At 42.3% G+C, this 24,797-nt stretch overlaps 1 protein-coding gene, 1 long non-coding RNA gene and 3 other non-coding genes across 5 annotated transcripts; 1 reads left to right on the top strand and 4 right to left on the bottom strand.

Moving 5' to 3' along the window:
* Window positions 1–4,006: 4,006 nt before the first annotated feature.
* Window positions 4,007–4,079, bottom strand: trnar-acg (transfer RNA arginine (anticodon ACG)). Its single transcript has one exon. It is a non-coding gene; the product is annotated as a tRNA-Arg (tRNA).
* A 100-nt stretch (window positions 4,080–4,179) lies between these two features.
* On the bottom strand, window positions 4,180–4,253 carry trnar-acg (transfer RNA arginine (anticodon ACG)). The gene has a single exon. It is a non-coding gene; the product is annotated as a tRNA-Arg (tRNA).
* A 273-nt stretch (window positions 4,254–4,526) lies between these two features.
* On the bottom strand, window positions 4,527–4,599 carry trnar-acg (transfer RNA arginine (anticodon ACG)). Its single transcript has one exon. It is a non-coding gene; the product is annotated as a tRNA-Arg (tRNA).
* An 8,314-nt stretch (window positions 4,600–12,913) lies between these two features.
* On the top strand, window positions 12,914–20,210 carry LOC144181108 (putative RNA-binding protein 46). Its single transcript, XM_077709409.1, has 10 exons — window positions 12,914–13,149; window positions 13,677–13,808; window positions 14,076–14,256; window positions 14,346–14,502; window positions 14,570–14,690; window positions 15,529–15,620; window positions 15,792–15,975; window positions 16,041–16,240; window positions 19,823–19,925; window positions 19,985–20,210. Exons 1-10 carry the CDS (start codon window positions 13,131–13,133, stop codon window positions 20,044–20,046), a joined length of 1,251 nt encoding a protein of 416 aa, XP_077565535.1. The 5' UTR covers window positions 12,914–13,130; the 3' UTR covers window positions 20,047–20,210.
* Window positions 20,211–22,954: 2,744 nt separating this feature from the next.
* On the bottom strand, window positions 22,955–23,528 carry LOC144181126 (uncharacterized). The gene is made up of 3 exons (XR_013324618.1): window positions 23,441–23,528; window positions 23,311–23,352; window positions 22,955–23,057 (listed from the first exon to the last, which is right to left on the bottom strand). It is a non-coding gene; the product is annotated as an uncharacterized LOC144181126 (long non-coding RNA).
* Between the last annotated feature and the right edge of the window lie 1,269 nt (window positions 23,529–24,797).

The following is a 24,797-nucleotide window of genomic DNA, read 5'->3' as shown; positions in this document are numbered from 1 at the left end:
ATTAATGTCGGGACGACATTTGTTTTTGTGGGGGAGAGTGTGACAGGGTGAAGTAGTTGATGTTATACATGAGTGCAGGTGTTAAGTTAAAAAGGGACTCATGCCGCTTAGCATGCGTTAAACACACGGCGATGACGTAATGGGCACGCGCAAGTCACGCAGTGATTAACCAATGGTCATAGACCTTGGTATAGTATAATAACGGGCTATTCAGACATTTCTCTAAGTTGGTTTGAAATACAACAAAGGACCTGTCTGATTATTTCACCCGTCTTTTAAAGGTATGTTGCTTTGTTTTGAATAACAATTGAGTGTGAGATGTGCAAGAGGCAATAGTAGCATGTGAGAAAGAACGTAATGCTTAGTGATGCTTGTTTACTTTTTTATGTGTGCGCGTAAATGTGCGAGTCTCGGGTATTGTTTACAGAAAGCTACCTTCGGCCGCTGGTTATTTACTTTTTCATGTGTGCGAGTAAATGTGCGAGTCTCGGGTATTGTTTAAAGCGAGCTACCTTCGGCCGCTGGTTGTTTACTTTTTTTATGTGTGTGCGTGAATGTGCGAGTCTCGGGTGCATTGTTTACAGCAGGCTACTTTCGGCCGCCGTTATAAGGATAGCATAATAAGTATGCAGTATATGACGGCCGGAACAAAAGGTAACAAGTTACAATACTCATAAGTTATAATCGTTTATGCAGCAAGTACATTGCTTTGGATTATAACGGGTTGTTAATATGTTACTATGTATATATTTGAGTGTTATTGTATATTATGTTTTGTGTGAATTGCTTTGATATAACTAAAGTTGGTTTGAAATAAAACAAAGGACCTGTCTGATTATTTCACCCGTCTTTTAAAGGCGAAATACTGCCACCCGTGGAAAATCACGGGTACAACACCAACATAGGAAAAAGATCACTCTGAATTCATGGTGGAACATAATTGGGGTAAGTGTTTTGTCTGTACCCATAAATGTTGTTTTGAAACCAAATAAGCTGAGCTAACCCTTAACTTTGGTTCGCGGGCCACATCAATGTCAACTCCATAATGGGGACACTCGTGGGCCGGACCATTTTAGATCAAATTTTTAAATTTTGTTCTTTTAAATTGGATTCAGAGAAATGGATCAAAAGCCCTGAATAGTCCGTTTTTTTATGATCCAAAGCAATGTTTATTTGAGCTTTTTTTTCTTTTAATCATGTTTTTCATTTGAAATGGAAACAATATGATTTTTTTTAATGATGCTCAATATTAAAGTGGAAAACGGAAAATATCTTAGGGGAAAATCAGGAAATGTAATGTACATCATTTATAGTCATTCAAATTTGATCCTAAAACAGAAAGTCGACACTCATGATTTTTTCTCGGCCCGCACAAAATGAGGCGGCGGGCCAGATTTGGCCCCCGCGCCAGCACTTTGACAACAGTGGTGTAGAGATTCACTCGCCTGACTTTTGTGCGGGCAGGCGCGGTTTCGATTCCAGCCGATGGAATCCTATCTTAAATTGACCACCCCTTCTGGGATGCAAGAATTATAAGTAAGGTTTCATTTTACGTTTGATATCATTCTAATTTGATATCACACAATATGTTAACTTCTGCGCAACTTAATGGGTCACGTCGCGACGTTTTCTGAAGAAGGTATGTTTCTGCCAGCTGGGATAGGGTCCACTGTCCAGCACTCGGACAGTGCGACCCTCGTGAGAATAAAGCGGTTCAGAAAATGGGATGATATTTAAGTTTATGTAGTTCTGTAACAATAATTTTGGGGATAATGGCCGTAGCTCCATCCACTCTTGCTCGTTTTGTGTTTTTGGATTGGATTGGATTGGATTGGATAACTTTATTCATCCCGTATTCGGGAAATTACATTGTGGCAGGTAGCAAGAGGGTGATTAGACAGAATAAACAGCATCAATCATTAAAATCATCAAATCATTAAAACATAAAAGCCGCAAAACACAAAACGAACAAGAGTGGACAAAGCTACCGTGGCCGCCGGCTGCCGCTTAAACAGCGCCATTTGGTTGCGGTAACCGAATCGGACTCAAAAAGACATTGTAAAGTCGGACAAAAACTGGAACCCCACAGAACAGCAAAGCAAAAGCACAAAGTACAAAGCAAATCAAAGTAAATGGAATCATCAAATCATTAAAACATAAAAGCCGCAAATCACAAAACGAACAAGAGTGGACAAAGCTACCGTGGCCGCCGGCTGCTGCTTTAACATCTCAATGATCTCAATCATTTCGATTGGCTTTATACTTTGTGCTTTGTTGTTCTGCGGCCTTTGCGACTGTACTGTCTAACTTATAATTGTGCCTTTCCTGTATCTGCATTCTCACCCTCTTGCGACTGTCACGATGACATTTCCCGAATACGGGATGAACAAAGTGTCAGGAGTGGCTGGATTGCCCCTCCTGGCATGATGTCACGATTATTATCAGCTGTGGCTAATTACGTGATTAGGTTAATTTTGCTATTTAAGCATTATGGTTTTCTGTGAACGCTGTCGGATCGTTCTGTTCTCATTCCCTGTGTTTCCTCGTAGTCATGCTGTTCACATTGACGCCACGCCACGCTGCAGGTTTCTTTTCGTTTGTAATAAGTGATCAAGCTAAGTTGTTTATGTTATGTTACCCCGTTTATTAAATCAAGCTACAAGTGCAACATATCTGCCTTTCCCTTATCCATTTGCTTCGGCGACTCTGCACCTGGGTTCACTATCCCCCCCGATCGTGTCACACTACGCGACGCGATCGTAACACAAAGTTATCCTATCCAAAACATTTCCAAATTGAAAACGACCATCAATCTAATTGGAAAAACCACTCACGCACAATAGTAATGACTAGAGTTGGGCGATATGAGAAGGAATTTTCTGATCAGTCGATAATGATAATTATCACATCTCTCGTCTTTAAAATGCAAAGTCTGAAATTTGCCCCTGAGGGAAAGTTGACAAAGCCAGATGCCTTTGAAAGCATTCTTCAATGTTAAAACAAAGATGCATGGTGGCTTGAGTTGCTTAATTCATAAAGCACACTTACTCCAACATGTCACCATATTAATCCCAAAAATATACCGTAATTTTCATAATTCAGTTTGTAAGGGAGTAAGTTATTTTTGTAAGGATAAAATGTAGTACTTGTGAGGATCCTGACTATTGTCTTCGTACCATAGGAACGAAACTATGGGGCTAGACCCACTGGGTGGACTGGTACAAGTCTAAACAAGCAAAAATAAAGCTCAAATTCAACGAGACAAGGATTCCAAAGTAAGTCAAATCTTAATCAATGGAATTAGAAAGAAACATTTCCTAAATAAGAAAAAAAAACATCTATAAATTCCATTCTAATGATCAACAGATTCGGAAGGGTGCTGTCAATTTTGTGCTAAAAAGATATCGATACTACAGCATTCTTTTATTGTGAAAGTTTGGTGTGTTGGTGTATTGCCAATTGTGTATCAGGAATAAAAACAGAAATTTTAGCTAGCCAGGAGTCGAACCTGGAATCTCCTGTTTCGTAGTCAGACGCGTTATCTATTGCGCCACTAGCCCTGCCTATGGGTGAAAGGGCCCATGGTAATCCAATTGTCGTAAGTCAATATTACCAAAGTGACGTATTGCCAATTGTGTATCAGGAATAAAAACAGAAAACCGAGCCAGCCAGGAGTCGAACCTGGAATCTCCTGATAAGTCGTCAGACGCGTTGTCCATTGCGCCACTAGCCCTGTCTATTGGTCTACAGGCCCATGGTAATCCAAACTTTGCGGGTGAAAATAATCAAAATGATGTATTCCCAATTGTGTTTCAGGAATAAAAACAGAAAACCGAGCTAGCCAGAAGTCGAACCTGGAATCTCCTAATTCGTAGTCAGACGCGTTATCCATTGCCCCTCTAGCCCTGTCTATGGGAGAAAGGGCCCATGGTAATCCAATTGTCGTAAATTAATATTACCAAAGTGACGTATTGCCAATTGTGTATCAGGAATAAAAACAGAAAACCAAGCCAGCCAGGAGTCGAACCTGGAATCTCCTGATTCGTAGTCAGACGCGTTGTCCATTGCGCCACTAGCCCTGTCTATTGGTCAACAGGCCCATGGTAATCCAAACTTTGCGGGTGAAAATAATCAAAATGATGTATTCCCAATTGTGTTTCAGGAATAAAAACAGAAAACTGAGCTAGCCAGGACTCGAACCTGGAATCTCCTGATTTCGTAGTCAGACGCATTATCCATTGCGCCACTAGCCCTGTCTGTTGGAGAAATGGCCCATGGTAATCCAAATGTTGTGGGTTAATATTATCAAAGTGCTGTATTCCCAATTGTGTTTCAGGAATAAAAACAGAAAACCGAGCCAGCCAGAAGTCGAACCTGGAATCTCCTAATTCGTAGTCAGACGCGTTATCCATTGCCCCACTAGCCCTGTCTATGGGAGAAAGGGCCCATGGTAATCCAATTGTCGTAAATTAATATTACCAAAGTGACGTATTGCCAATTGTGTATCAGGAATAAAAACAGAAAACCGAGCCAGCCAGGAGTCGAACCTGGAATCTCCTGATTCGTAGTCAGATGCGTTGTCCATTGCGCCACTAGCCCTGTCTATTGGTCAATAGGCCCATGGTAATCCAAACTTTGCAGGTGAAAATAATCAAAATGATGTATTCCCAATTGTGTTTCAGGAATAAAAACAGAAATCCGAGCTAGCCAGGAGTCGAACCTGGAATCTCCTGATTCGTAGTCAGACGCATCATATATTGCGCCACTAGCCCTGTCTGTTGGAGAAATGGCCCATGGTAATCCAAATGTTGTGGGTTAATAGTATCAAAGTGCTGTATTCCCAATTGTGTATCAGGAATAAAAACACAAAACCGAGCTAGCCAGGAGTCGAACATGGAATTTCCTGATTCATAGTCAGACGCGTTGTCCATTGCGCCACTAGCCCTGTCAATTGGAGAGAGGGCCCATGGTAATCCAATTGTCGTAAGTTAATATAACCAAAGTGACATATTGCCAATTGTGTATCAGGAATAAAAACAGAAAACCGAGCTAGCCAGGTGTCGAACCTGGAATCTCCTGATTTCGTAGTCAGACGCATTGTCCATTGCGCCACTAGCCCTGTCTGTTGGTCAACAGGCCCATGGTAATCCAAACTTTGCGGGTGAAAATAATCAAAATGATGTATTCCCAATTGTGTTTTAGGAATAAAAACAGAAAACCGAGCTAGCCAGGAGTCGGAACTGGAATCTCCTGATTCGTAGTCAGACGCGTTATCCATTGCGACCCTAGCCCTGTCTAATGGAGAAAGGGCCCATGTTAATCCAATTTGGATTCGTGGGTTAATATTATCAAAGTGATGTATTCCCAATTGTGTATCAGGAATAAAAACAGATAACCAAGCTAGCCAGGAGTCAAACATGAAGAAATTGATGACATTAATAATGCTCAATGAGGTGATGTACTTGCTCGCAGTACTTTCTCACAATGTCAACATGAATTACGTCAATTCTCAAAGGCTCTCGCTAACATTTACTGAACTCTGTTTTGTTCAGTGCTAACCCTCCTTGACATATAAATTTAATTAATCCGAGGCAAGGTAGGTTATACAGTGGCTCATTGGCTCATGAGAAATCTAACCAAGGATAGCAACTCACACAGGTAGGCCAGGTTTTCAACCAGTTTGATTAATAAAGTCCCATCCTATTTGGTTATAAACAAATCTAGCTGTGAGGAACAATAAAATGACATAAAATGTTATAATAATAATACATAAAATATTTATAGAGGGATTAAATTGAATAACAAGAAGGCCTTCGCAATATGACAAAAAATGTTATTATGATTAGAAAAGAAATGGATGATTATCGAGGTAAAAAGCCATTATAATCCACTACTTTTCACACAAACGTCTCTTAACTTTCTCCTTCTGAGTGAACCTTTGGCCACAATTAGAGCAGGGAAAAAGCTTTTTCGCCAGTTTGTTCTTCTTGTGTGAATATTGAAGGTTATCCTATGTCTGAATGTTTGACCACAAGCTAAGCAGGAAAAAGGTTTTTTTTTCACCAGTTTGGATTGTTGTGTGTAATTTTTAGCAATGCTTTGAAGAATTGTTTTTACCACAAACTGAGCAATAAAACGGTTTTACACCAGTGTGGGATCTTGTCTGAATATTTAGGTTTCCCTTCTTTGTGAATGCTGTACCAAAACCTGAGCAGGAAAAAGGTTTTTCTCTTTTGTGGGTCCTTGCGTGTCTATTTTTTGAACATGCGGCCACAAACTGAGCATGTAAATAGTTCTTCCCAGTGCCGGTACGTTTAAGTCTCGTATGAGCAAATCTTCGACCACATTCTGTGCAGCAAAAGGATTTCTCTCCACTGTGGTTACTCATGATTTTCCCAATTATTTTTAGTACCTATTGTTTTCCCCCACAAGGAGCATTTGCAGGATTTTTTTACACTGGGAACTTTGTTTGTGACCATCATCATGATCAATGCAAGGAGAGAGAAAGACGTGGCGTCCTCATTATCTGATGGGGGAGTGAGGAAATTGCCCCTCCCGTTCGGAGGCTGCTCCTCCTCTCATTCAGACAGTTTGACTTTTCAAGGGCTCACCAGTTGACCTGCTGATATTTCCCACCTCTTTAACGGATGCCAGCCCTTACTCCCTTTTGATTGGAAGTTGCTGCTCTTCTCTCTCTCGCTGTTGAGGGGGATCTGGCTCCTCCTCTTTTAAATGGGGAGACTCTGACTCCTGCTGCTCAGGACCAATATATTTCAGGAAACCTGCAAGACACAAATATTGCTTGATGGTGGATGTTGAGAATTTGTGCGTACGCACTCTTCATCAGATTCAAGAGACATTACATCATCTTGACTTCTTGAGGACGCACCGTAAGGACATCGGGAGGATCTTCTGCGACAGGTTTTTGGCTCACGGAAGGTTGCTATAGACAGATGTTGAAAACCGCTTGTGGCAAATCCCCAAAGGCGTTCTGGCTTTTTTTTCCCATTTTGATTACATTCGGTAGGCCCTGATTACATGGACGTTAAACTCTGAAGTTGAGGGGGTGGATTAAACAATTGAGACGTCAGAATTTTTAAAACACTTTATCAATCTCATCCTATGAGCCGAAACACAAGGGGCAAGGACTTCAAGACGCCTCGGCAAATCTCGTCTTGAATGAGGATAAACAAAGCGTTCTTCATTGGTGGCAAGAAACGAAATGATGGCGACTATGTAAAGGAAGAATACATACAATTTCAGGCAAGGCTTGTACTAAACCTAGCCAATGTATCATAAATGATGATTTGCTAATAATATTTGTGCAGAGCTTTCGTAAAACCTCCTTGAGGCTTATTTTATGAAATCATTCCTTTGAAAACAAAGAAACAAAGATAATTACACTCAGAAGGATCTGTAGGTCTGCCCATTATACCCGAATTCCCCTTACTTATTGGTCAGGCCTGAAAGAGGAAGGAAAATACAAAAATCTCATCTCATTTTCTGAACTGCTTTATCCTCTTTAGAGTCGCGGTGTCAGGAGTCGCTGGATTGCCTCTCCTGACATGACGTCACGATAATTATCAGCTGTGACTAATTACGAGATTAGATTATTTTTGGTATTTAAGCATTGTGATTTTCTGTGGACGCCGTTGGATCGTCTGGTGTAGTACTGGTTAAGTTCTGGTTTCGTTTCCTGTTAATCCTGGTAGTAATTGCTGTTTCCATTTGACGCCACGCCGCATGTACTTTCGTTTGTAATGAGTGGACAAGCCAAGTTGTTTAAGTTATGTTACCCCGTTTATTAAATCAACCTACAAGAGCTACAGATCTGCCTCACCTTTCCATTCCTTCGGCGACTCTGCATCTGGGTTCAACTTCCCCTCCGATCGCTTCGCACTACGCGGCGGCGATTGTAACAGCACGATCCAACCATTATGGACCCAGCGGAGCGCCACCCACGCTCGCGGCGACGCACTCGGCGACGCCGCAAACCATCCACCTCGAAGACACCGGACTGCTTGGAATGTATAAGAAACCCCTCAGAATCGTTTAGGAATTTTGTAATGGACACACCGTGGTGCGGGGCTCTCAGGCACATCATTTCTAGAGATGAGCCACAGCTGGTAGAAAAGTTAGAGCCGCAGCGTACTCATACGCCCCACCACTGCTATGCACGTCGCCCTGGGAAGCCTTTACCGTTTCATCATGATGCCCAGGTGCGTACAACCACCAGAGAGCCCCCAAGTTATCTTATGCCTATGCCCAGAGGAATTGATTCACCATGGAGGGAGCCTGAAGATTCTGGTGAGGAGGACATCATTGAGGAAATTGATTTTTTTGCTGGCGTTTCGGAATCCGATGATGAATTCTTTGACCAATTCGGACCCCGAGACCTTCCACTGGAGGAGGATTATCCCGATTGTTCCCCCGATAATTCCTATTACAAATACCCCGACCAGCAAATACAGAGTGGGCTAACCACCAATTATGGGGCACGACGTGATGGCGGGGGTGCTGTGCAATCCTCCCAGAGGAGGCGCCGAGCGCCACGCCGTAGAGCGAAGCGAAAGCAATGCCTGGACACACTAACCACTGTTCAAGTTACGCGCCCGCCCACGTCCTTCCAAGTGCCCGAAGTTACTCGGCCGACCACGCCTTTCCAAGTGCCCGAAGTTACTCGGCCGACCCCGCCTTTCCAAGTGCCCGAAGTTACTCGGCCGACCCCGCTGTACCAGCAGCTCCTAAGGACTATGCAGCCCTCCCCGTTCCAAGTGGCCGAAGTCACTCGGCCGACCACGCTTTTCCAAGTGCCCGAAGTTACTCGGCCGACCCCGCTGTACCAGCAGCTCCTAAGGACTATGCAGCCCTCCCCGTTCCAAGTGCCCGAAGTCACTCGGCCGACCACGCCTGTCCAAGTGGCCGAAGTTACTCGGCCCAGCGCGCCGTTTCAAGTGCCCCAAGCTCCTGTGCCAAGGCCACGCAAATTACTCCCGTTGCCTTTGGGGTCGCCGGTCGCACCCGTACCGAAGCCACGGATCAGGTTTCTGGTGACGGACGGCCATTCTAGCACCGCTCTCCCAAGCACCGCCCTCCCAAGCACCGCCCTCCCTAGCACCGCTCTCCCAAGCACCGCTCTCCCAAGCACCGCTCTCCCAAGCACCGCTCTCCCAAGCGCCTGCCCGTCCAGCGCCTGCCCGCCCAGAAGTGGCGACGATGCTCCGGCGCTCGATGAAGACGGGGCCGGCGACGTCGAGAGTGGTATTTCGCCGGAGTCCCTGGAAGATGGGACTGGCGACATCGAGAGAGGCAATTCGCCGGAGTCCCTGGAGGAAGGGGCTGGCGATGTCGAGAGTGCAAATTCACCGGTGCCCCTGGAGGAAGAAGCCGGTGACGTCGAGAGAGGCAATTCGCCGGAGTCCCTGGAGGAAGGGGCTGGCGACGTCGAGAGTGCCAATTCGCCGGAGTCCCTGGAAGGAGGGGCTGGCGAGGTCAAGAGTGGTAATTCGCCGGAGTCCCTGGATGAAGAAGCCGGCGACGTCGAGAGTGGCAATTCACCGGTGCCCCTGGAGGACGGGGCCGGCGACGTCCAGAGACGCAATGATCCGGGTTCCTGGGAGAGGAGGGTTGTCCACCCCCCGAGCAAACAGGGTAAGGTGCCCGACCGTACTAAACTTCTAATATTTCCTGAAGGCAGGCAGTTTGGCAAAGACTTAAGGGACCAGCTGGGATGCCTGCCGGACCGACCTCAGCCTCGTCTCGTTTCTGGCCGGCGCGGACGCCCGCCGGATCGACCTCAGCCTCGTCTCGTTTCTGGCCGGCGCGGACGCCCGCCAGACCTGCCACTGACTCGTCTCGTTTCTGGCCGGCGCGGACGCTCACCGGATCGACCACTGCCTCGTCTCGTTTCTGGCCGGCGCGGACGCCCGCCGGATCGACCACAGCCTCGTCTCGTTTCTGGCCGGCGCGGACGCCCGCCGGATCGACCTCAGCCTCGTCTCATTTCCGGCCGACGCGGACGCCCGCCGGATCGACCACAGCCTCGTCTCGTTTCTGGCCGGCGCGGACGCCCGCCGGATCGACCTCAGCCTCGTCTCGTTTCTGGCCGGCGCGGACGCCCGCCAGACCTGCCACTGACTCGTCTCGTTTCTGGCCGGCGCGGACGCCCACCGGATCGACCACAGCCTCGTCTTGTTTCTGACCGACACGGACGCCCGCCAGACTTGCCTCTGCCCCGTCTTGTTTCTGACCGGCACGGACGGCCGCCAGACCTGCCACTGACTTGTCTCGTTTCTGGCTGGCGCGGACGCCCGCCGGAGCGACCTCTCCGTCTGTTCTTGGGTTGGTAAGGAAGACCACCGGAAAATTCTAGATCTCCCACCCACCCTCCCTGCTTGTTCCCGTTTTTCATGTTGTAATTGACCTTGGGACGTCTACAATCCGTCCCTTAGAGGGGGTGTACTGTCAGGAGTCGCTGGATTGCCTCTCCTGACATGACGTCACGATAATTATCAGCTGTGACTAATTACGAGATTAGATTATTTTTGGTATTTAAGCATTGTGATTTTCTGTGGACGCCGTTGGATCGTCTGGTGTAGTACTGGTTAAGTTCTGGTTTCGTTTCCTGTTAATCCTGGTAGTAATTGCTGTTTCCATTTGACGCCACGCCGCATGTACTTTCGTTTGTAATGAGTGGACAAGCCAAGTTGTTTAAGTTATGTTACCCCGTTTATTAAATCAACCTACAAGAGCTACAGATCTGCCTCACCTTTCCATTCCTTCGGCGACTCTGCATCTGGGTTCAACTTCCCCTCCGATCGCTTCGCACTACGCGGCGGCGATCGTAACACGCGGGGGTGCTGGAGCCTATCAGTACTGCTCTCTCCCTAGTAATGGACACAATACACTGCTGATATTACTTGGACTACTTAGTTATTTATTACTTATTTCTTGATTTTTTAAAAAATGATTTATTACTTATTTGTTGATTTAAAAAATATGTATTATTTATTTGTCTTTGTTGTTGTATTTGTGCACTTTGTAGTGAAGTTTTAAATCTCTTTATACTTGTAAAACGACAATGAAAAGCATTTAATTGAGCTCAATTAAGCATAAAATATTAGTAGGTAATTAATAAACTAGACTGACATGGTATCAGGGGATTTGCTGTTGAGTGGGTTAAGTTTTTAGCATTTTTTTTTACTTTAGTAGAAATAGTTATTAGTCATTTACTAGTTACATTACATTTTGCATCGGAATCAGTATTGAAAAAAAACACTTATTGAGGAAAAAAACGGATTCAAACGGAAGTCAAGAAGTCAGTTCAGTAATTCCTATTCATTTCGAATAATTTTGTCATATTATGCAGTACAATGGCTTTATTTTAGTATCACAATGTTAATCTTGTGATATTACTTCAACGTGCGACTATTCTCAAAATATTACATATATGATAAACTGTTTTTACAATAGTAATATGTACTACATTTGACTTCTATTGTGACTTAAATGACTTAATAACCTGATTTCATTTTTGTCATCCTTTTTTTCTCCCCTTTCTTTGGTTCCATTTTCATTGTTGATGATGTTTGTCTTTTTCACAGATTGACTCCATTCACATGGTGCGCATGAAACTTCTCTCCCCAAACGTTTGTTTAACTTGCTGACGTTGGTAGACATCCTTCATTCACAAATGGATCGGACATTGAGGAGTGACAAACCCAATTAAGGGCTTGAGATTTGAAGAGCCATGTCATTGGACGTTTATCATAAAAGGGCCTACGTTGACACTAGGTGGTCACTCCTGGTCTACTGGCAGAACTGAGACTCCGGAACCGACTACTCCCTCAACCAGCCTGAACCCGGAGACGGATGGACCTCAAAGAGGGCTGAAACTTCTGAAAAGTGCTCCACTTAGCCTGACATTAGCTTGTCCGAGACCCTGTCTCAATTCAAATAGGTGGCAATCTTTTCCCATTTCTTCTGCAGTCAGAAGTATTAGCAGCAGTTTTTTTTTTTTTTATTGGTTGACACACAAGACTTGAACATTTGATTTCATTTGACGTCTGGTCAACAGCACATTTTGGAAGAATTTTGAATGTTGGGAACTTGGAAAATCTTGGAAGAATTGCCTCACTGTCAAATTTCCTGGTTCTGAAAATTATTTTAGTCATTTTCAATTTAAAAAAATGTGCTCAAGTGCATTTTTGTCTCAATAATATGTTTGCATTTAAACCCTTTTTGATTGATTTTTTTATTTATTTTTATTGTTGTGGCTTTTTTTATTGAAAATAAATATTTTGATTGAGGCAACATTTTAAAAAATTGAAATATGAAGGGGTGGACCGCTGGAAGGGGTTTTAGTGCAGGGGTGTCAAACTCCCTTTGGTCTGCGGGCCGAATACAGCTTAATTTGAGATCAAGCGGGCCAGACTGGTAAACTCATTGCAAAATTACATTGAACTAACAATAAGCCGACTTTTTTCCTTTGTATTAGTCACTAATACTAATAATTAGTGCAAAGAATGAGTAAATTATCAAAATGTTTATTAACTGAATTTTCCTTTTACATTATGAACAATACATTATGAACAAGAGAATAACATAACATAAATAAAGTATGTGTTGCTTTCATGTTGTCTGCACGTACTAAACCACTGCGTCCCCTAGCGGATAATACAAGACTACAAATTTCAAAGAAAATTCATATTTTTTTATACAATGCAGCTTCCTTCTCCGGGCCGTACCAAACCACTAGGCGGGCCGGATCCGGCCCGCGGGTCGTATGTTTGACACCGCCGTTTTAGTGCATCGGCCTCACAGTTATGATGGTCTTGTGTGTGTTTCCTCACTTATCCCCGGAATATGCATGGTAGGCTGGTTGAACACTAAATTGCCTCTAGCTATGTCTAACTGTGCCCTGCGATTGGCTACCGCTTCAGTTCAATTAGCTGGTTGGGATAGGCTGCAGCACCGCTTGTTCTGATTCGCCCACATTTATGTCAGTCAAATCAACCATTTGATTGGTCAACAGCACTGAGGGTCTTCTTTTTTTGTTCATGGAAAATTAAACGGCTTCCTTGCTAGAGTAGAAATTAATTTCAGATTGTAAAAGAAAGAAGTGCGATCTAATGGCGGAACAGACCAATGGTAAGTGTTTTGTGAGTCTTGATAAACATCGTTTAAAAACTAAAAACGCTTTGCTAACTGTTAGCAAACCGTTAGCGCGTTAGCATAACCATAGTCACTTGACTGAAATGTAAAACCCGTTCTGGAATCAAAAAATAACTTTTTTTCACTCTACATTAGTCTAAATGAAAGGTTATACCTGTATTTTAACTTTTATACGCTATTGTTTGAGTCGTATACCGACCGAGACATTCTAGTTTGTGTGCCAAATCCACTTTTGCTTGAATTCAGACCTACCGGTTTAACTTTGTTCAGTGGCAACATTTTAATTAATTAATTAATTTACAACGCTCCGCCCAGTGCTAGATGATGTTCTTATGAGCAGCCCCTCACGTCCACTGTATGCTCATATTTAGAAAATTTGTCTCGTATCTCATGATAAATATCTGCCCGAAATTATACTCGTATCTCGAATTGCTCGTATGTCGGGGCACTCGAATGTTGAGGTAGCACTGTATTTGTATATTGCAAAAATCTTGGTCTTCCAGGGAGCCACCAGGACCTGACAAGACAGATGGCTTCATCTTCAGGGGTGCACCATCCAGTGATGCTTACAGAAAAGTACAAGACTTCAATTTCCAAAAACAAAAAACAGAGGAAGTATGGCGGGCCACCAGCTGGTGAGTGTAATTGGCTTATGTGCTTTTGATTCATACAGTACCTCAGAAATACCTTGTGATGATTTTCTTAAGATTTTCCCTTCAAACTGTTAGACTATAAATATTTTACGTGACTCCAATTCCTTAAACAGCTATACTAAAAAGAATGAGTAAAATATGTCATATTCTTCAAAAGTAACACATTTGTACTCCCTAATAAAACCATGAATATGGAGGTGAAAATCAGACGGTCGGTAAGTTACTCATGACTAAATTCTTAACTTGCAGAATGGGAAGGTCCGGCTCCTGGGATTGAGTGTGAGGTATTTGTGGGATGCATTCCCAGAGACATGTTTGAAGATGAGCTGGTCCCCCTCTTCAACACAGCTGGAACCATCTACGAGCTGAGGCTGATGATGCAGTTGAATGGAGACAACCGTGGCTATGCCTTTGTCCTGTACACCAAAAAGTAAGCTGAAATTTGAAATCAAGCTGCAGCTTTGTTTTCTGTGGAGGAGCAACTTTTGGAGCTCATTCATAATGCCGACTGTGGAATAGGGAGGAGGCACTCCGAGCTGTTCGGATGCTTCACCATCGCAAAGTTGCTCCAGGGAAGTTTCTTGCCGTGTACCCTTCTCGGAATAATTGCCACCTCTTACTTGAGAACATTCCCACCCACAAAAGTAAGGCGGAGATTATGGAGGAGGTCACAAAGGTACACACAAGAGTTTATTTGAATAAACACAGACAGCACTGTTCGCTCATTCTAGCTTTCCTTTTAGGTAACAGATGGCCTGCAGGATGTCATCGTGCCTCCAAGCGGCACTGACAAAAACCAGGGTTTTGCCTTACTTCTGTATCCGACACACAAGGAGGCTGCATTTGCTCGCAGGGATTTGATTGGTAATGGGCTCATCACTAGTTGCGATTAGAATACTTTGAAAAGTTTAAAATGCTAATTCAACTTTGTTCTAAAAATACATTTGGAGCTACAACTAAGTTTTCGTCAATCCCAATATCGTTTTTAATTTGAAGTAGATGTCCTACTTTAGTGACGCTAAATCTTGAATCTCGTTTTGTGACAACTTCTTGAATTGAATGCTTTGATTGTCATTATACAAGTATAGTGAGATTTAAAGCTTTTGCCACATAGTGCACAAATAACAACAGACGGACAAATGAATCATCAATAAATATGTAGTCCAAGTGAGGTCAGCAGAGCGGATCGGGCTTGTTCAGTCTGAAGTCCAGTAATGATTAATTGTAATGATAAATAAATAATCACGAAATAGTAATACAAAAATAAGTGGTCAACATAATATGTATGAGTAGAAGTAATAAGTCTGGATTAGGTTTTAGGTGCAGACCTTGAGTTGAGTATGGTGACAGCTCTTGGGAAGAAAACTGTCCTTGAGTCTGTTAGTCCTGTCAGTTCCAGCTCTGTAGCGCCTCCCCGAGGGCAGCAGGTAGGAGTGGTGGAAGCCGGGATGCGTATAGTATTGTCTATTCTAAAGCTCTCTGCCCGTCTAAGACAGTGTTTGCCAACCATGGTGTGCCGTGAGCGATGCTCAAGTGTGCCGCGGGAAATTACGAGAAACCACTTTGATTTCAAAATACTATGTCGTGATCGTGGTTACTTAGTATTTATTTTATTTTGACCTCACAACTCTGCTGTAATTGCAGTGATAAGAATGAAGATGTATTACTTGTGAAGTTTCTGACTGTTGTCTTCGCACCACAGGAATGAGGCTGTGGGGCAAGAACCGATGGGTGAACTGGCCCAAGCCCAATTACAGAAAAGAGGCTCAGATTCCAAAAGCCAATGTTGGCCAAGTAAGTCAAATCTTGTTGGAATAGAGAGATCTATTCAGAAAAGATGAAGAATGTGTGTAAATTCCATGATTATCAGAGTCCATAGGGTGTGGTCAACATGAGAAACGTTGTGCTAAAAAGAAGCGGATGCAGCAAAATTCTTTTATCGTGAAAGTCGAGTGGGCTTTTCAGGCACTTTACAACCCTTCGCCAAGCTTAACAGCGAAAACACTGCAGCGGGAGGAGATGGAGCCCATCGGAGCAGGTGCGGTGGGAGGCAACTATGGCACTACCATTGGCGGGCACATCAGAGAAGGTGTGGATTCCACCAATCCACCTTCTCCGCAGTGGAGTTTTCGTCCTATTTCAGGCCCAGGTCAACAATCCGACAAACTATCTCTTCAGTACTTTTGGTTTGAGTGTAGTTCTATTTCTGTACAGTATACAGCAACCATCCTGTGACCCCGCTCTTTCCTGGCATGAAGATCTCCTACACCGGCCTGCCGCAACTCCAGCGTGATCAGATCACTTCTGCTGTCAGCCTGCTGGAGTTGTACTGTGGTCTGCACAACTTACCACCCCCACAATACAACCTTTACTCTTTGCTGGATCCGCGCGGGAACCTGTGGCTGGTTTACCAGGTAACCACTTTGATTAAATTCATCCGTTCATCTTGCGAGACCGTTATCTCTACAGGGCATACGAGCACTATGGACTCACATAGTATTTCCCAACCAGCGTGCAGCGGGAAATTACAAGAAGTCACACATTGTAATAATCCAAGAGTTGGAAATGTCAATATTATGATATCAAAATCGAACTATTGCAAGGTTAAAATTGAAATATGAAATCAGAGATTGTACGATAACAAGAATCAAATCGTAATATCATGAGATTAAAGTTATTTTGTTGCTTATTTTTATGTAAAGTAAACCGAAAGCTTTTTGATTTTCCGGGCTTCAACTTTTGTCGACGTTAAGTCTGTGAGCACAAAACGGCTCTTTTCGTGATTGTGAAATTACCTTGAGTCAATAACCTTTTTGAATATTAAACAAAAAGGATGTGATAGGTTCACCAATAAGTGCCTTGAATTAATGTCACATTTATAATAATGATGAACCTAACATTCCTAATAAGCAAAGCGTTCATGTATGTAATGTTTAATATCCAAAATAAGCAAAGTGTTCACATATGTAATGTTTAATATCCAAAATAAGCAAAGCATTCTTCATTACAAGCAAATATATATAATGATTATATTTCAAGCAAATTTATAATAATGATAAACCTAACAGAATATAATGATTATATTTCAAGCAAATTTATAATAATGATAAACCTAACAGAATGTTTCAAGATGTGTCATAGCTTTCAATACGTGTCACAACCTTCATCTGTGTCACAGCCTTCATCCATCATCCTTCATGCCACTCTCTCTCTCTGTCTGTTTGCTCACGGTGTTCTCCTTCTGCAGAAGCGTCAAAATCTCACTCATCTGTCTTGGTGTGCTTACTTGTGTTCGACCTTGTTCAATGCTCACCGTGTACCTGACAGTAATTGTTAGGTTTATCCTTATTATATATTTGCTTGTAATATAATCATTATATATATATATATATGCTTGCAATGAAGAACGCTTTGGCATATTTTGTATATTAAACATTACATGTATGAACGCTTTGCTTATTAGGAACGCCCTGCTTATTAGGAATTTTAGGTTCATCATTATTATAAATGTAAACTTTGCCTTATTTTGTATATTAAACATTACATATATGAACGCTTTGCATTTTAATACATCTCTTGCAAAAGAAGTGCTCGCTCCAAAGTTAGCCAAAATACCTTTGGAGGTCACATCTCCTTCACACCTGGACTTCTCGAGACTATGGTTCAACAACAAGTTCTTGGGAACTGTGGATTTTGTTTTGGTAAGCGTGCCTTCTCATGGTTGTCCGCATCAACTTTCTCTCGGGAAGATTCGACACACCTACAATAGTTTGGACTCTTAATAATGTTTAGACTTCTGTTATGCATGTTGTTTAAAATCGTATGAATATATTAGCAAAGGAGACACCGGGGTCTTCAGAATCACCTGACCGGTGACGTCGAGTCTCTGTAAGCATATTACTTTTTGCCAGTGGCGGGCCGTCAGGGCCTTTAAGGCCTTCTCTACTGGCCTAAGAAATATTTGAATCATATTATATTTTGTCCATCAATACTAATGAAATAATTCCAAATTGTCTGTTAGCTTCCTTTCATTGCTTTTAGCTCTGGTTGCGCTGCTTCCAGATGTGTGTTTTTATTTTGAAGCATTTAACCAATCACATTTCAGCCTTTATTTGTTGCCAGGGTCAGAAATCTGCCTCAAGGCCTTCACGGTCCGTTTTGCAGGCCCTAGTGCATTAAACAAGCATCAATAAGACTCTTGCTTTAACCAATCAGAATCCATTTGGTGACACCAGGCCTTCTCGCAGGCGTAGGGATACGTCATTGCCTTCTGTCAGTCATCGGGAAACGTCATCGCTTTCCCCTAACTATAATTGGCTAGTAATAGGGTAGGCGGGTCAAAGCCAGAGTGAGCCAGCCATAGTGAGCAAACTCTGCCCACAATCGCCGACGGAGGAAAACAAATGGATTTGGTTGCAGATTTGCTGGCAAAGCCATTTTTCAGACAGACTATTCAAGACATCAGCAAAAAGGTCGGACACCTCCAAAGCAAGCAAACCTGTCGCAACGGCAAACGAACATTTTCAGCACTAAGTCGAACAGGATACGCTTGACTTTCAGCATTAGCTTCGTTGGCAATAGAATAGGAGGAAAGAAAGGAGGATAGATGTCAGGTTTAGAACCATATACATTCAATAACTTCGGATCAGAGGTAGCACACGCAGAGTCGGCTTGATGAGATTTTCAAAGACTTCAGCTGAGGGAGGGGTCGGGAGCAGTCGGCGCTTGGAGATGAGTCCATCTCCTTGCCTGACCAGTTCGAATCCCTGCCTCCCTCCAACAGTTGAGCTGGTTTTATTAACAAAGGGTCATGTGACCTAGGTACAAACTTAAGGCGGGAAGAAGTAGACAAAGAAATGGGAATGTCGTGATAGATGACACCCCCTTAACTAAAAGGTGTCATGATGGAAGTTTCCACTGGGTCATGCAAAATTCTATTCTAGTGACTACACTATGTAAACCAAAAGACATAATAATAAGCATAAAATACATTCATACTTCACAATAGATATTGTGTACAGTTGAAAAAAGATTTTTGGTGAGTAAAATATGGCTATATTCCTAAATATTATTTCATTTGTATGAGGTTATTATTGATGATTTTTGTGTCGGAGCTGTAGCTGCAGTAGAAGTTTTATAGCCATAAAATCGTTTTTGAGAATTGGATTGGTTCGTTGAAGGCGCTATGAGAAAATGCACGGACCGCTACTGCAGTTTTATCGTAATATTTGGGGAAAAAGTCAAAAAATTAAAAATAAGGTTAAAACAACTTCGGATTAATTATCACATCAGTTGAACTGAAAGCTGTTCGGGGTCATCAACTTTGATGATGGTAAATCAAACTGTCATTTTCGTGTTTTTAAAATAATTGAAATATTGGGTTTTTGCAAACTATTGAAAAAGTACAGCATAATGAAAGTATGTTTATCTATGTGTTTGGGTCCTTCCACGTGCGTCATTTCACCATGTGTATTCATGTTTCGCATTTTTGCAATTTGCAAATGTCGGTCCAATGTATGATATTTCAGCGAGTACGAACCCATAAACTTCTGCGAGTGTTTGGGTTTCTTATTAAAAGTTTCATCCAAATTGCCATGCTTTTTGCGCTTATTGATCAGACTTGTGCTGTTTAGTAATCCTACTTCCTTTAGAAAAACCCTGGGAATGATAATATTTGTTTCAAAACAAAAGTTTAATCAGCCTTAATAATACTTCCCTTGTGAAAAAAAAACAACATTAAAGGGATAGAGGCTTTCTATGCAATCGATTCCAAATCGATCGCTACGCTGATGTCGCACAAGACATATCATTCATCAGAACTTGTAACTCGGATGATTCACAGTATTGGGGGATTTCCGGAGTTTAGGGAGGTTCTCCGTAGTCCCTTAGTTCACCATTTTACAAAGATACAAATGAATAATTTATTCAGTGTTTTTAATGTATTGGTTACTGTAATTGACCTTTATGTGTCTCTGTTTGTTTGTGTTTGCGAGTAGGTGGTGATGCCGCTAACATCCAACAGAATTTTGCCTGCCTTCTTATGTGGATGGCTGGATGATGCCAAAAATATAGCTGCGCTCAACACATTGTGGAGTCTGGGTAAGCATGCGCCTGTCAGTGCAGTCAATCCAATTAGTGTTTGTGTTTCCCCACCCCAGACCCAGCCTTCGCGCGTGATTGGCCCCACATCACGTCTCTTGGTAGACTGTTCGAGTCCTGAGATGATCTGGCCCAGCCTCGGCCTCCCTGTTCTTACTGGCTGTTTTATTTAGTAGCCCTTTTTGTGGCCTGAAGGAAAGTGAAGTTGTGTTGAAGTCACTGTTCTATGGTTAATGTTTCATATCATAGTATTTTATTGAATAAAAGTCAAATTTGACAAAATCATCTTTGCATGTATAATCCCTCATCTTAACTTCCGTTTTATCCAAAGTCAGGCCGAAGGAGTAGCAGCTTTCGCACGGAAGCCCAGATTGAGGTCCATGGTCTCAGATTTAGAGGGGTTGATTCCCATCCCAAACCGCTTCTCACTCGGTTGCGAATCGATTCAGTGAGAGTTGGGGATCACGGCCTGATGGAGCCAACAGAACCACTTCATCTCAAAAAGCAGGGGTGCAATACCGAGGCCACCCAACCGGACCCCCTCATCGCCACGCGTGCGCCTAGATCAAGGGTGGGTTCGTGGGCCGCTTTAACGGCAACTCGATTTCATGTGGGCCAGACCATTTTAGATATCTTTAGATTTATTTTATAAATGGATTATATGAACTTGATTAAAGCCCTGAATATTCAGTTAATATATTTTTAGATTTTACAAAATGATTTTTGAATGAAAAAAGAAAAAAAAATATGGATTAAAGAAAAAAGCAATTACCAATTTAAAAGAGAAAATCAGGAAATGTAACATATACATCTATACTCTTCATTTGAATTTGATCCTAAAACAGAAAGTCGGCACTCATGATTTACTTTCCCGGGCCACTCAAACTGATTCGGCGGGCCAGATTTGGCCCCCGGGCCACCACTTTGCACTAGTGTGGCACTAGGCACTGTGGCCTAGATATTGTCCATAAAAGTCATGGACACAATCGGTGACATATGGCAGCCTCAGTGACTTCCATTTCAGAGATAAGAGGATCCCGTAAGCACAAACAACAGTCAGGTACGTCCTCCCACCCAAAGACGGAGGGATGCCACCCCCTCATCCACCGGGGTAAACCCCAACACACAGCCACCGAGCCGGGGGAAATAAGTATGACCACACCTGCTCGGCCCCTCTCACCCTGAACGAGTCCAGAGTGGAAGATTGTCCAATCCCCTTCGAGAGGATTGGGCACGAGGAGACAAACAACCATGCATGCTCACACTCTTACCTAGGGGCAATTGAGAGTGTCCAATCAGCCTACCGTGCATGTTTTGGGAATGTGGGAGGAAACCGTAGTACCCAGAGGAAACCCACGCAGGCCCGGGGATAACACGCAAACTCCACACAGGTGGACGTGACTTGGATTTGAACCCAGGACCCCAGTGCTAACCACTCAATCCACGTGGCACTGCCTGGTTAATGGAATTGAATGCTTTAATGATTGTGATTATGCAAGTTGGTGTGGGCACAATGGTGAGGGTGTTTCTGGGTTGCAAACTATATTCACGGTTCACACAACAACCTGCTTTCTTGGACCACACTTTATTCCAAACATTGAAAGTGGCATGTATTGAATACAAAACACGACATTTCCAAAACAAAAAGAATAGTCGTTAATATTTACCTGGTCAGCAAAAAATGGGAGAACCTTTAGATTTTAGAATCACGGAAACGAAAAACATGGAAGAGACAAAGCCTACTGTGATGTTTCCCACAAATAGGTAAATCTGGAAAGGGTGCCCACTTTTTGGTAACACTGAGTGTGTCACACTGCAATCAAGAGGAGGCCTAAAGTCCTCGTTGCTTTCTCGGGTGTCGGGGAATTTTGCGTTGGCAAAACAACTTGGGTAAGTCATTCAAGTAATCCCCAACACCACATGACAAAGCTCCTTTTGGCCTTGTACTTGGTGTCCCTACATTTCTACATTTGTACAACATAAATATATACATATATGGATTAAAGTCGATTTACAGTAATCCCTCGAATATCACAGCTTCACTACATTACAGATTTTTTATTTTAATTTATAAAAATGTGAAAATCCACACTGAAACTCCACAGCGGAAGCCACTCCCCTGTCCTCTGCTTGCTACTAGGACTCATTTATTGGTCAATTCTCATAAAACAAAGAATAGGAACATCGGTGCATTTGTATAATCCAATGGGTAGTAATGAGATCATGTGCTTCTCACACAATTTGTCATAAATTGCTGATTGGCAAACAAGCTACAGTGCTTTCCAAAACCCAAAAATTGGAAGTAACCTTCTGGGCAACATAACATACCGTGAAGGTATGTTATGTTGCCCAGAAGGTTACTTCCAATTTCTAAGAAAAAAAATGTCAACAGAAATCATTTCTGAAATCTTTTTCAAAACACACAAAATGGACAGAAAAGTGAAACATGCTGTTGACCAGACGTCAAATTAAATCAAATGTTTTGTGTGTCAGTCCCGAAACAAACACACAGACATTAAAACTCTGCTGGGATTATTTCTGAATGCAGAAGAAATGGGAAAAGATTCCCAACTATTTGAATTGAGACAGGGTCTCGAACAGGCAGAAGTCAGGCTAGGGGAGCACTTTTCAGCCCACTTTGAGGTCCGTCCCTTTCCGGGTTCAAGCTGGTAGAGCGGGTGTCGGTTCCGGTGTCCCAGTTCTGCCAGCAGACCAGGAGTGGTTCTTTCTGCTGCTGGCCTACAAGTTTTTGTTGGACCAGGACGGACGTCTCGGGATCCCCTCCATTTTTGGCAGTTTTGCTTTTAAAGCCTGACCCTGTGAGGGCGCCCCCTAGTGTCAACAAAGACCATTTTATAATAGATGTTCAATGGCTCTTCAAATCTCAACTACTTAATTGGGTTTGTAACTCATAGATGTCCGATCCATTTAAACTGGGACGGTGGGGGGGGGGGGGGGGGGGGGGGGGGGGGGATGAAGGTTAGCCGCTAACCCTCTCCTTGAAACGGATTGGATGTCTAACTTCGTCAGCGAGTTAAACAAGTTCAAATGTCTCACCTTCGTACTGCGTTTACGTTTGCGTTTGGTCTTGCGGGTGCTGCTGGTTCCCACCGGTTGTGCGTTGAGGGGGAGCTGGACCGGGGAAGGGGGGAAAAAAATGTAACTAGTAAATGACTAATAACTATTTGTACTAAAGTAAATAAATGTCTTGTTTGCGATATTAACAGATGATCTATTCATGTCATTAGTTTCGAAATAAATGTTGCACACGTTTGTGAGTGGTTTGATTTACACCAGCTGAACAGCAGTAGTTTGCCCTTTTTTGGCCTGACTAAAATAAGGAAAACATTTTGACTTGATGCTTTTTCCGGCTTGCGTATCTTACTTGATGAGGGACAAATTGGGATGGCACCGGCTTACATCCAGGCTGCAAAGGAACAGTTTTTTTTTCCTCTTAAAAAAAGACCCAACATTAAACCGAGGTTGTGTTTAGTATTGAAAAGTGTGCGTCAGACCGTGTACACGTTATCCAGTGTGAGCCCTCGATTGGCCTCGGGTCGAATGGCCCAGTATGAACCCTTCCCGTTGGGCATCTTTTTTCGCAGCAACATTTTGCCTTTGAAGACTCTGCGATAGATGGACTTCTGCCAGAAACAAAAAAATATCACTGATTGTATTCATCGTAATGGAATGTAAGAGGTGGTAACCACCTTCTGTCTGCGCTTTTTTCCGTCCCTGAAGAAGTGAAAGTGACACTGGAGCCACTCGTAGATCTCCTTGAGTGTCATTTGGCCATCCTTAGTACTGTTGATGGCAAACTGAACCATGGAAGCATTGGAGAAGGGCGGCCTTGTAGGCGTGGCATCATTTGGCCTTGCGTCACCAGTCTTCTGGGTCTGAAGACGACAGCAACGAAGCAAATATGGTTAGTTGCTCAAAATCACAATTTGACAACTAATAAAGGCTTGACTCCAACTTGATGCCAGATGGCCAAATATTTCATTTTTTCATCCTTCTGATAGTTCAATTAGATTGAAGAAATTGCCTCAGTTGTCAATTGTTCTTCCAACATGTTGACTGCAGTCGGATTTTCCTCCTTGGCCTCATCGACAGCAATTGCCGGTGGCAAAGCGTCGTTCCTTTCCTGTACGTTGAGCATGCCGCTGTGGCCAAAGGAGCTTTCATTCTCCACCATTTTGACTGAAAAATGTACACAAACAAATTACACATTGTTGATTAGCTGTTTTCATAGAATATTTCTGAAAATACGTATTACTGTGTTAGGAAAACAGTAGATGATCGGATGAATATTTAGTTGTCCACTCCCTATTGAACTCTTGAAATTCATCACTTATCATGAATTCACTTCTTCACAATTTTTTTCATTATTATTATTCATATATTTCTTTTATGAATTTTTTTTGTTAGTTTCTAAAAATATGAAAATCCATGCTGAAACAAGCAAGTGGAAGCCACTCTTCCCAATGCTTGCTTCTAGAACACAGCATTGAAGTAAAAAAATAATAAAACACATATATATATACATATATACGTATATATGTATATATATGTATATATGTATATATGTATATATATGTATATATATATATATATATATATGTATATATGTATATATATGTATATATATATATGTATATATATATATATATGTATATATATATATATATATATATATATATATATATATATATATATATATATATATATATATATATATATATATATATATATATATATATATATATATATATATATATATATATATATATATATATATATATATATATATATATATATATATATATATATATATATGTATATATATATATATATATATGTATATGTATATAT

Source organism: Stigmatopora nigra, chromosome 23 (genome assembly GCF_051989575.1).
Source record: "Stigmatopora nigra isolate UIUO_SnigA chromosome 23, RoL_Snig_1.1, whole genome shotgun sequence".
NCBI classification, from domain to species: domain Eukaryota; kingdom Metazoa; phylum Chordata; class Actinopteri; order Syngnathiformes; family Syngnathidae; genus Stigmatopora; species Stigmatopora nigra.
The sequence above is the reverse complement of the archived record's forward strand: the minus strand, read 5'-3'. Positions and strand labels throughout refer to the sequence as shown.

Coding starts and splice junctions, on each gene's coding strand:
- LOC144181108 (XM_077709409.1), top strand. Junction 13,809..14,075: donor GTATGGCGGGCCACCAGCTG/GTGAGTGTAATT, acceptor CTTAACTTGCAG/AATGGGAAGGTCCGGCTCCT. Junction 14,691..15,528: donor TGCTCGCAGGGATTTGATTG/GTAATGGGCTCA, acceptor TTCGCACCACAG/GAATGAGGCTGTGGGGCAAG.